Source organism: Clupea harengus, unplaced genomic scaffold, assembly GCF_900700415.2.
Source record: "Clupea harengus unplaced genomic scaffold, Ch_v2.0.2, whole genome shotgun sequence".
Classification (NCBI taxonomy): Eukaryota; Metazoa; Chordata; class Actinopteri; order Clupeiformes; family Clupeidae; genus Clupea; species Clupea harengus.
In genome coordinates this window covers 1-11,374 of record NW_024880774.1, presented here as the reverse complement: position 1 = coordinate 11,374, position 11,374 = coordinate 1, and the positions used below count along the sequence as shown (strand labels likewise).

The window sequence follows — 11,374 nt, the reverse complement described above, 5'->3', positions numbered from 1 at the left end:
TTCACTTCCGCCTCAGCTGAAAGGTACACACACACACACACACACACACACACACACACACACACACACACACACACACACACACACACACACAAACACATCTCAAGCATAAGTAGTATGTATCTTTATGGATCAAAACCATTTCTTTTTCTTATTTCTTATAATCATTGTTGGTCTTTTATTCATACTAACATGTAACAGAATCCAGCCTATAAAATCAAATCATATGATTTTAACGATAGTGATGATGAAATCAATGGTCTTTTCATCTCTGTCTCTAACAAGCTCCTAAGATTGAGCCAGTCCAATGGAACATGTACTCCGTCACCTGGGAGACCCTACAGCCAATGAAAGGAGACCCTATATCGTACACACTACAGCTGATGCGAGGGAAGGAGGTGGAGCAGGTAAAGAGAGTCTGCAGCACCACATAGCTGTGGAAATGTCACGGGTTAAGATGTTGTAGAATGTCCAACATATTTCATGTAGGTTTGGAATTGAGACAAATATTTTTGGATCTGATTTAATGCTATAAAGATGACATGTCACTTTATATTGTGTCTGTCTTCTAAACCCTGTCACCCCTCTCTCTCTCTCTCTCTCTCTCTCTCTCTCTCTCTCTCTCTCTCTCTCCTTCTGTGTCATTCTCTCTCTCTCTCTCTCTCCTCACAGCTCTACCGTGGCGCTGCCACCTCTTACACCTGGCAGGGAGTGCCTGCGGGCGCTGACTGGCGCATGCGCGTGTGTGGCGGGCGGCGCAGGCCAGAGGGCGGTGAGCTGTGGGGGCCGTACAGCCCAGGCACAGCCCTGCCCCCTCCCACCGATGCCCACCGGGATGCCAAAGCAGTGGCCACTGCCAGTAACAGCACCAGTAGCAGTGGGGGGCAGTGCCACAGGAGATGGCACCTCTCAGACGAGCACTTTGCCCTGCTGGTCCTGGTAGCGTTTGGCGTCGTGGCAATCCTGTTTGCCGTGCTCATTCAGTATCTGTTCTTGAGTAAGGACTGAGAAAGAAAGAAGATGATGATGATGATGATGAAGAAAAAGTGAAACAGAAGAAGTAAGGGAGAGACAGAGAAGAGAAAAAGAAAGAAGGAGCAGGTGTCTCAGCACATTGTCTAACTGGCACAGTGAGCTCATTTCATAATCCACTACATTATTATTATTGTTATTATTATTATTATTACTATTATTATTATTGCATCATATGAGACCATATATATTTTACATAAGAAGGTACTTTTTTTATTTTATGCCATGACCAATGCAAACTGTGACGAAAGATGTTAAGACTTAAATCCTTACACATCCGTATGCCCACGAGAGAAGCTTCGGCCAGTGTGTTTATGTGTCTGTGTTAAGCCAGTGGGGGCGTATCTCTGATTGCTCTACATGATTTGGCTAAAATAATTTCTAGATGTTTCTGTATGTCCATGGTGTTTGCTAAAATGTCAAAACTGGACAAGGCTAGTCGTTCTGTTAGCTCTGACACCCAGATTCCTTTAGTCTCCTTCAATGCTAACATTACACATAAACAATTTTATACTTTGTATTTTTTTAAATACTCAGACACCTGAGATATCCTTCTTTAAAGCCTGGGAAAAAATGTGGGCTGTTCTACAGGATAGACGTCAGGACCGAGATTCATCTTGTTCTCTTTAAACTGTTATGACAGCAGTTCAAAGGGAGATGGTGCCAAAGCTTTCATAAATATGCTCGATATGCTGTTTTTTGCAAACTCTCCCCCGGAAAGGCGGACGAAGAGTTTCTTACTTTTACAGATGATTTTATCTAGCAGGTATATATTAACATCAGTTAAGCCAAGAGAAACACAAATACGTATTCTCTGATGTTGGGAGAGTTACATTTGTTTGGTTCTGCTATCATACACGTACACATATGCATACATTCTAGTTATGTTTTATGTACATTTAGATAAAGCAGTACTCTCAAGATATATGAAGTATGCATTTGTTATAAATGTATTTCTATTTGGCTCAAACTGAGCGCCATAGTCTTTTCCTGGCTTTAGTCGACCATTGATATGTATGTGTGGTGTTGGGAGTTTTATTGCAAGACAGTAAGCTGCTCAAGTTGAACTTATACATTTTTTTAAGCAGGACTAATTTACCTAATGATGTCATAATCCCTTATCAAGTCTGGTAGTGGTAGAGTTCACTGATTGGACAACGCACCCTCTATTTTATCACTGTGAGGGAAAATGTAAATGTATGTAAAGCATAAGAAATAGCAAGCTACCTAATTCAGCTAAATACTAAGGTATTTCAGTCTGCCATACCAATTTAATTCGGAGCTTCGATGCTACTGTTACTCTTTGCCACAATTTCTGGTTTTCAGCATGAACCAGAGGGCAGTGGAATGGTCACAAAAGTTAGTGGCTCTGTGACAGTTCAGAGGTCACCGGCAGGGCCAAATCCAAGCTCGGGAAATGGAACATTAATATCTGAGCCTCTTATCTCTGGGATTTGGAAGGAGGCCTGGTGTTACGCATTGTAGCACGTACAAAGTTCATATTTTCCCAGGGAGTTTTTTTTTATTTTATTTTATTTTTTACATGGTGCCTTTTGAACTACTCATGATGTTCCTCCCTCGCTCGCCGGTCATCAAAACAAAAAAGCAGAGATATATCTGGCTCTACATGTCATCACCTCCCATTACCCCCTTAGAAGATCATATTCCAGGATCCCAAATCCGAAGTCATAGTGTCTCCCATGGAATAAACAAGCATGTTTGTTTTTACTAAGTAACACAAACGTCTGGAAAACAGCCACGTATCCTGATGTGGCCTGTTTGAACTGTCCATGAGCACTTCCTCTATTCCTCTATGCTGTCCTGGTGAGGCCCTGTGCTCTGTATTATTTTCTTGTACCCTTAGAGGGTGGTAGTGTTCCTGTCAGCCATGTTGTCAGAGTGGGAAACTCTGAACGCTGCACAGTGACCTCCAACAATCGGACGTGCCTGAACACCAGTACACCTCTGCTACAAGTACAAAATGGGTTTTAACTGCAAAGCATTTCATGCTGCTAGATTAGCATTACGCTGGAATGGATGTCGTTACCTAATGTCCTCATTGAATTCACTGTTACAGACTAAAACTGTGGTCTGTAACATTTGCCTCTCATCTGTGGCATATACACTCTGCACTGATGACTGACCTCTGTGCTGCCTTCACTCACTTGCCTTCAAATGGTTATGGACTGTTTCATTTCAAACTTGCCTTTCTTTTCTTAGGTGTAGCGCTCTCCCTTACGGGAGAGGTTTGTTTGCCCCAGTGGTAACACAAGATGTTGAACTACTTTTAGAGGCTAATAACATCTATTAAACCTGCTGCTTATTAAATATCGTTTAAAACCGTTGATTTCCCGTGCCGCAGATGGACATCGTGATAGATGATAAACACCCCTTGTTCCCACATTCACTGTGAATGACTGTTATAATTCTAATAGAACACTTGAGTTAACAGAGCATGTGGCCGAGCACACTTCCCATGTGCAACAAAAGGTAGTCAAATCTTACAACTGCCATGGCTTGATATCTTGCTAAATGCTTGATTGAGTTGTTGACTAAAATGACACTACTGTTGGCGCCATTTATAATAACATTGTATAGGACTCCTGTTGCCTTTTGTTGAACACACACAAAATTATGAACTCTCTGTGTGTCCAATGTAACGACACTGTGGCTTAAGTACAGGCCGATTAGTGTCACCCAGGAACTCTCCATGTAACTATTTTTGGGTTATGTGTCACGCCATTTGTCTGTAACTCATACCTTAATCGTATTACCCACCAAGAAGCTGAGGGAGCCTTTATGAAAACTCGACTCAAACTTACGCTTACTGTTTTTCAAGGACAACAGCCATACCACCTTGCAATCAGTTAGAAATGTATGTCTCATACCCCTCAAAGCTTATTATTAGAAGCGATTATTGCTGCTACTGCTTCTTCTGCTGCTCCTGTTACCTATATGGGTTTAGTGAGAGAAAATTACATTTTAACAGACTTATATAAAATAGTTTTTCCTTTAGTGGTGAATGACTCATAATGTATGCAGGGTTATCACCTTTAAACCCTTTCCCCATGACTGGATTTTGTTGTCTTATTATATTTTTAGATTAAGCTGCTGGAGTTCTTTTTTGTATGTGTGTGTGCTTGTTTTCATTCAGACTCTAATTGGCTTTGGTATCAAGATGGGAGTTTTCTCAGGCCAATGAGTTCATTAAATCACTTTATAATGATATTCTATGACAAACTCAGTCACCAGTCGTCCGGTGCCATGGTTCACACATGGTTCTGTCTGACCACAGAATCAGACTGCACTTTTGCTCTGAATGAGTTGCGTTCCCTGATCTCGAGTAAAAATTCTCAAACAAATTCCTTTCTGACAGGCATTCCTTGTATGCTTGAACCGTTGCTCACATACAAATGATCATATAATTCTTACTTGTCATCTTTTTCAAGTTATTATTTTATCAAAAGCTCGGCACAAAATAAGGGCTTTTACTGAATCACAGGAATTTCTCCTATGAAAGGGGGAGATAGGCAAAGGTATCTTCACATTTACCCCCTCATCCCATGTGCCAGTATTTTCAGACCACACAAACTAAGTTTTACAACATATTTTCTTTATTTTGATACTGAAATGTATTTTTATTTTAAATACAAATGTAATACATTCCAAAAAAAATATTTATCTACATCATTGGTCATTATTTCTAGTATGGATCTCACTGTTTATGTTATCTGTTTCGTTCTATTGCTAAACACAAGAAAAAGATAAACTGCCATGTATTATTGTCATAACTAAATTGTAACAATCATAGATAATATATTTAATATGGCAAATAAATTATAGTCCTTATATGAATTGCTTTGTCTCTCTTGTGACTTTCTTCATCCAGCCTTCTGACGATGGTCATGCATGTAACCTACCCTCAAATCACACCACAGGATAAAGATATAACTGATGGTGTCACAAACTGACCTTTGACCTTCACATTCCTAAGCTACTCTCTTTCTTTGTCTCTCTGTCTCTCACACACACAGTATGCTAATGTAAGGGGTCAGATTGGGTTTAGCTGTGGGAATGTTTCTAGTAACTAAGATACAAATTGAAACACTAACACAATGCAATATTTGCAATATTTGTTTTTAACTCTGATAGCTGATCTCATGTTACATGTTCAATGCAAAGCCAAGTAAACGTAACAACAAAGGACAGTGACAAACATGGAGACAGCTCCCACATGGAGACAGCTAATAGTGTATACACTTTTAGTGTGTGATGTAGACACTAACAAGCAAACTACCCAGTAAAGCCTCGATAGACGTCATAGCGTCTATGGGTTGCCTGCTTTGATCCTTAAGCCTACATTAATGGTAGGTTATCCAATGAAAACATAATTGTTCTACTGAAACTAATGAAGACATGACAGTCTGTAGGAAGATACAAGCCTTAGGTTTATATCTGGATGTACGTTGCTCGCACGTTTACAAACTTTGAAACACTTGGTTACAACCTCGCCTCAATTCAATTCTAACAACTGCGATATTACAACAGGATTGCAATTACTTGACAGCATAACAGAACAAAATCACGTGTTCACCAGGAAGAATCAGCGTTGGTTAACGAAAGCATCGCGAGACTTATCGGCCAACCGCATATTGACTATTGGTCACGTGTTACATAATGGTGGTACTATTTTTTTCCCTCAGTACATTCTTGAAATTGTGATTTCTGAAATATAGCAATGGGACGAGGACGCATACTGTAGAGCATTACTATAAGGTATTTGTTTTTATATCTAAGTACTTTCCAAAATAATGTTGTTAGCGAATATCTTTAGACCAGTTTTCGCTAGGTGTCTTGCTATTTAGCCCGACGTCCAAAATAATTTGGAGTGTAGAGTTAGGCTAATCGAGCAAGCTCAAAGTTAGCCAGTTAGCTACCTATAAACCTACCAACAAGTCCAGAACATAGAAAGCAGCAAGCAAGCTAACCGTTAGTTTGACAGGCAGCACATTTAACTATCGACATTCTTATCACCATACAGTGTTGTTGTCCTCCTTTGCAGTCTAATATTGTCTGGAAACTGATGACGGAAGATATCAACAGCCAGCCACTAGTCTGGTAACGATAATGTTACGTTTGCTCGTTAGCTGATATAAACGCTGATAACTGATTGGTAATGTTGGCTAACTTAATTTAGCTTATAGCAAAATCAGTAGTCCACAGGAAGGCCTCGGTTTTTAATAGTTTATTCAGCTGTTTCCTTTCAACGAGTATATGTGTCTAGTGTCGTTATAGTGGGATGTAGGATATCAACGTTATTCGAACTGTTTGGGTAGACGCTTTAACTTATTGGGGTAGCTTTGCAGCTATTGTTGTGACAGTTGTCTGTGCCTTGCATGTAAACAGGAAGTTGCTGATGAAGTGTCTTGTGACTGAGTGCAGTGCGGCAGCGTTCATCCATCGTTTCATGAAGTAGAAGTAGAAACAGAAACTTTACCTCTCCCAGCCAACCCCTATCCCTTGTGACACGACTAAGCAATTCTACGGTCAGCTGACAGCTTCGAAGCATAGGTGTAAATTCTGTCAACCCAGGGAAACATTCAATGCTGGGCACAACTACCTGTTAACTGACCGTGGTCTACATTATTGTGTCACACTGTCAGTTGAGCAAAAAAACATTTTATTTATTGATAATACGGCTCAACAACAGTTGCACGATTGGGCTTGACAGGAGTGTCATGAGACCTAGACGTTTTCAGGATTTTGTTACACGTCAGTTACTTGTTGTTCTAGTGTTTTTTCTTTTTATGCATTTTTCCCCCGCAGTAAATCCGAACACTCAGACCAAGGCCCCAGGAGTCAGTGAGTGTTCCGTTTGGCCTTCTGCGCAGCGCTCTCTGTCCCAGAAAGGGGAAATGTCGAATACAGCCATGAAGAAAAAGGTGATTGCTCTCTTTGTGTTTCTGTGTATATGATGTCTATACATTAGTCTAGTCATATGTTCAGGTGGAATGTTTTCTTATTTATTGAAGAGGCTTTGAGGCTATACCAGTATTATCATTTATAAAGCGCCAGAGGGAATATCCATGGGACATTTGGAAGCCACAAATGCAACATTACAGGTATAAAACAGCGCTGTGTTTATATGACCTCAGAATACCAGCAGGTGGCGCTGCTGGTGCTTGTGTAGACCCATACACCTCAGCGGTACCCCATGAAAGGTGGAGTCTGCAATCCTAATCCAACACCAGTGAATTGCTCCTCACTATTCTGTAGCTGTCTGTTTTGTCGGTGCTCCCCAGATAATGTTGGTGTTCGTTCACCGTCCTGAGTCTGTAAATGGAAAGCAAACATATTGGCTCGGCCATTAACAGTCATAAACAATTCAAGCCACCCAACGCGTTGCTTCGGGAGCACTGACAGGAGGGGTGTTATGCTGTTGGCTGTTGAGCGCAAATTTCAACAACCTTTAGCCAGAATGGCACACACTGCCTTTAAAACATTAACACTTTCAGTCGAGTCTGGTCATTTTTTTTTTGTATATAGTGTCCTGTATAGATTTAAACACTTCCTCACTGTCTAATGTTGTTGTCTTACCAAGAAACGTACACAATCCTATTGCCTTGTCAACCTGCTCTTATATCTGCGAAAGACAAGAGCAAGCTTTTTAATGCGCTTTGTATATCCTCTTTCTCTTTTCATCCTCTACTCAAACACTCACACACACATGCATTCTCTCGCCCTCTCTTTTCTTCCTCTCCTCACACACACACATGCATTCTCTCTCTTTTCTTTCTCTCCTCACACACACACACATGCATTATCTCTCTCTCTTTCTCTTCTTCCTCTCCTCACACACACTCATGCATTCTCTCTCCCTCTTCTAAGGTGCTGCTGATGGGGAAGAGTGGGTCGGGGAAGACCAGCATGAGATCAATCATCTTTGCTAACTACATCGCTAGGGATACACGAAGGCTTGGAGCCACTAGTAAGCAACTCCAACCCCCATAACAACTAAGGTTTACATTTCCAATTTATGAATTAATGTCATTACTCCTATTCCTTACTAGATGTTTCCCACACAAACACACACAAACACACACAAACACACACACACACACACACACACACACACACACACACACACACACACCCTTAAAACCAGACACCTACTAAATGTTTCCTCTCTGTGAAGGAAATACATCTATGGGCTCTCCCATGGCAGTTAAGTGGGTTGCTGCAAGCACACGAGTGAAAGGCTATGCAGTTTGCTGTCTGCTACAGCTGTTAGCTGACCTAAGTGTAGCATTGTTCCCACTTCATGTCTGGGAAGGCTTCGCTTCGTTGAACGTTTTCAAAGACTCTGGTTGGTTTCTGTTCTGCGTATGTGCATGATATATGTGTGTGTGTGTGTGCCAAGCCTTACTGCAGGTGGCCAAGAAATGAAAGAGTGGAGTTTTAACGATGTGTGTGTTGTGTGTTTGTGTGTGTGTGTGTGTGTGTGTGTGTGTGTGTGTGTGTGTGTCTCCTCTCTACAGTCGATGTTGAACACTCCCATGTGCGTTTCCTGGGAAACCTTGTGTTGAACCTATGGGACTGTGGCGGGTAAGCAGGAAGTCACAGAGCTATGACCTCACCACATCACATCAGTCTTAATGGTCGATTTGTCCGTGCAATAATTATACTCTAGTGACCCATGATGTCATCCTGCACAATACTCCACTAATTAATCACTGTGATTGATTCTGATATCATGAATTCTTCCCTTTGTGAGTATATTGTTCCAAGACAATCATAAACTGAAGGTGCGTTGTGTAATTGTTAAGCAAGGTATCCATGGCATAGAATGAACATTAAAAGTCGCAGTGATCAGGAAAGATGATGCTAACAGATGATTACTATATGTATCATTAATACATCAAACTTAATCATATATATTATGCGTGCATGCACATACAACAAAACGTCATGTCTGTGGTAAAGAAAATACAGCTTGATTTTCTAACTGTGTTACCTTAGTGGATACTCTCTCATGAACTTGCTTGGCTCTTCCCCACAGGCAGGACACGTTCATGGAAAACTACTTCACCAGCCAGCGGGACAACATCTTCCGGAACGTGGAGGTGCTGATCTACGTGTTCGATGTGGAGAGCCGCGAGCTGGAGAAGGACATGCACTACTACCAGTCCTGCCTGGAGGCCATCCTGCAGAACTCCCCCGACGCCAAGGTCTTCTGCCTGGTGCACAAGATGGACCTGGTGCAGGAGGACCAGAGAGACTTGGTGAGGAGGGTTGGGGAAGACCTAGCCATAGCACTGTATCTGTTTGTTTGTTTGTAAAGATGGCCCTGGGGCTCTTTCAACAGTGGCCAGCTGGTAGGGAGTTGTGCAGTGAGTAAACCTCACTTGCCCAATGGCATACGAAACGTGCTAATGGCTTACGAGACGTGCTAATGGCATACGAGACGTGCTAATGGCATACGAGACGTGCTAATGGCATACGAGACGTGCTAATGGCATACGAGACGTGCTAATGGCTTACGAAACGTGCTAATGGCGGAAGCTAGCCCCCATGGGGTTTAGTCTCCTTGCTAGCACACACCCCTGCATGTCCGAGGGTGCGGATCAGTCCAGTACGGGACTCGCAGGTTCCAATTTGTGTGCTTGTTTGCTGTTTGTTATTTTAGAAGCAGTTTGACGGTTTCTCACTTCATATGTTTTACCTGCAATTTCATCTGTAGGTTTCTTCTCATCTACTCCTACATGTATAGCTCATTTTCTGCTCCATTTCATTCCCATGGTTCCATCAGAGGTTCTTTCTGTTTAGCCTCCACCCCTTTTTATTTTAAAGATTCAGTGTAAAGTTTTGAATCCACATTTGGTGCAGCACCTCAGTCCCTCCTGCTTTCACTCTCACTGTCAGATCTTTAAAGAGCGCGAGGAGGATCTGAAGAGGCTGTCTCGTCCCCTGGCCTGCACCTGCTTCCGGACCTCAATCTGGGACGAGACCCTTTACAAGGTGAGTCCATCCATTTTAAGGTTGTTAAGTGGGTATACGCAGGAAGGCTATGTTCCTTTCTCCTTTTTCAAAGAAGTTTACCCAGCAGTAGGCATTTATCTAAATACAAAATATTTTCTAGCCTACTGCTTTGTATATCTTCTGTATAAAGTGAAATTGTTTTCACATTCAAACAAATTAGGCCTACAGAATACTTAGTTACTGTCCTATATAACAAAAATATAACATAAAAACAGCTGGCTCTGTTGTCTTATACGATCAAACATAGTTATCCATACCACAAGGTAATATTTAGAAATTCATATGTTGGTCTATCTTTGGTCAATACATATAAAACCTATTGAAAGAGCTATAGATTGTATTTGGGTAATATAACACTGCAGGAAGTGGTAGTAAGTAGGCTACTAGAATTAAGCTAAGTAGCAGATCTGTATTAAAGCTATTTGTTCCGTCACTGATGTGATGTCTGCACAATTGTGTCAAAATGCGTGCTAAATATGGTCAAACATGTAACTATACCTGGCTAGCATTACAAGACCCAATGGATTGTGTACATGGAGTATGTATTGCCAGTATCTGTAAGTTAACCTTTCATTCACTGAGATCTGTAGCGGTCGTGGTGGAAAGATTTGTTTACATTAACTGTTTTTGGCAAGAACCCTAAGGAGTGTGTGGGCTGTGTTATAATATTACAACTGCATATCCCAGTGAAATGGGTTTGAATTCGTTTAAATTCATTATGCTGACATGCATATTGTTCAATTACATGGTTTAAAAAAAATCGATAATTAATTTTTCTGCATCGATTCAACAATGCATTGATGTTAGCATCGCAATGCATTGATGCAAGGATTATTTTCCCCAGCCTTACTATAAGCTGCAGGTACTACTGGAAATGTATGCAGTACAATAAAGAAGCGCATCATCTTTTAAGCACTGTTGCACTGTAAAGGGCATCTTATAAAGGTCTGGAATACAGTAGATGGTTGCCCTGGAGTATTTTCTCTGGGTCCTTAGGGGAAGAGAGAGGATGGTTGTTTTTTTGTTGTTGTTTTCTTCTCCGTTGTTTGAGATTAGATTACGTCACTCATTGATATAGTGCACACACCACTGCTGATGGAAAACAGATCAAATGCCTCAGATTCCTACTGTGGCAGGGAAGGACCTGAGATAGTTTAGGGTCACCGACTAGATTGGTACACAACAGCTTTTTTGCTACGGAATGGCTTTTGGGAGAGGCTGAGTAATGGTCAGTCTTACTTTTCGGCACCTATTCAGCAGATTATAGAGTGTCAGCAGTGGTTCAGATAACTATTGACTGAAT

The 11,374-nt window shown here is 41.3% G+C and overlaps 2 protein-coding genes across 3 annotated transcripts; both read left to right on the top strand.

The window, feature by feature from the left end:
• Positions 1-6: 6 nt before the first annotated feature.
• Positions 7-1,012, top strand: LOC122132607 (fibronectin type III domain containing protein 3C1-like). The gene is made up of 3 exons (XM_042707277.1): positions 7-23; positions 286-407; positions 673-1,012. Exons 2-3 carry the CDS (start codon positions 315-317, stop codon positions 1,006-1,008), a joined length of 429 nt encoding a protein of 142 aa, XP_042563211.1. The 5' UTR covers positions 7-23; positions 286-314; the 3' UTR covers positions 1,009-1,012.
• Positions 1,013-5,680: 4,668 nt separating this feature from the next.
• Positions 5,681-10,802, top strand: LOC122132606 (ras-related GTP-binding protein A-like). Of its 2 annotated transcripts, none has more exons than XM_042707275.1 (6): positions 5,681-5,808; positions 6,859-6,974; positions 7,921-8,020; positions 8,571-8,637; positions 9,092-9,314; positions 9,955-10,801. In XM_042707275.1, the coding sequence occupies exons 2-6, from the start codon at positions 6,948-6,950 to the stop codon at positions 10,246-10,248; spliced, it is 711 nt and encodes a 236-aa protein (XP_042563209.1). In that variant the 5' UTR covers positions 5,681-5,808; positions 6,859-6,947; the 3' UTR covers positions 10,249-10,801. The 2 variants fall into 2 exon arrangements, with proteins under 2 accessions (XP_042563209.1, XP_042563210.1); XM_042707276.1 differs by lacking the exon at positions 5,681-5,808 and adding an exon at positions 5,858-6,150 and having other exon boundaries at positions 9,955-10,802.
• The last annotated feature ends 572 nt before the right edge of the window (positions 10,803-11,374 follow it).

Bases quoted from the DNA above. Each gene is read 5' to 3' on its own strand.
- LOC122132607 (XM_042707277.1), top strand. From the start codon at position 315: ATGTACTCCGTCACCTGGGAGACCCTACAGCCAATGAAAGGAGACCCT. The intron at 408-672 runs GTAAAGAGAGTC...CTCTCCTCACAG, and splicing joins GAGGGAAGGAGGTGGAGCAG to CTCTACCGTGGCGCTGCCAC.
- LOC122132606 (XM_042707276.1), top strand. From the start codon at position 6,948: ATGTCGAATACAGCCATGAAGAAAAAG. The intron at 6,975-7,920 runs GTGATTGCTCTC...CCCTCTTCTAAG, and splicing joins ATACAGCCATGAAGAAAAAG to GTGCTGCTGATGGGGAAGAG. The intron at 8,021-8,570 runs GTAAGCAACTCC...TCCTCTCTACAG, and splicing joins ACGAAGGCTTGGAGCCACTA to TCGATGTTGAACACTCCCAT.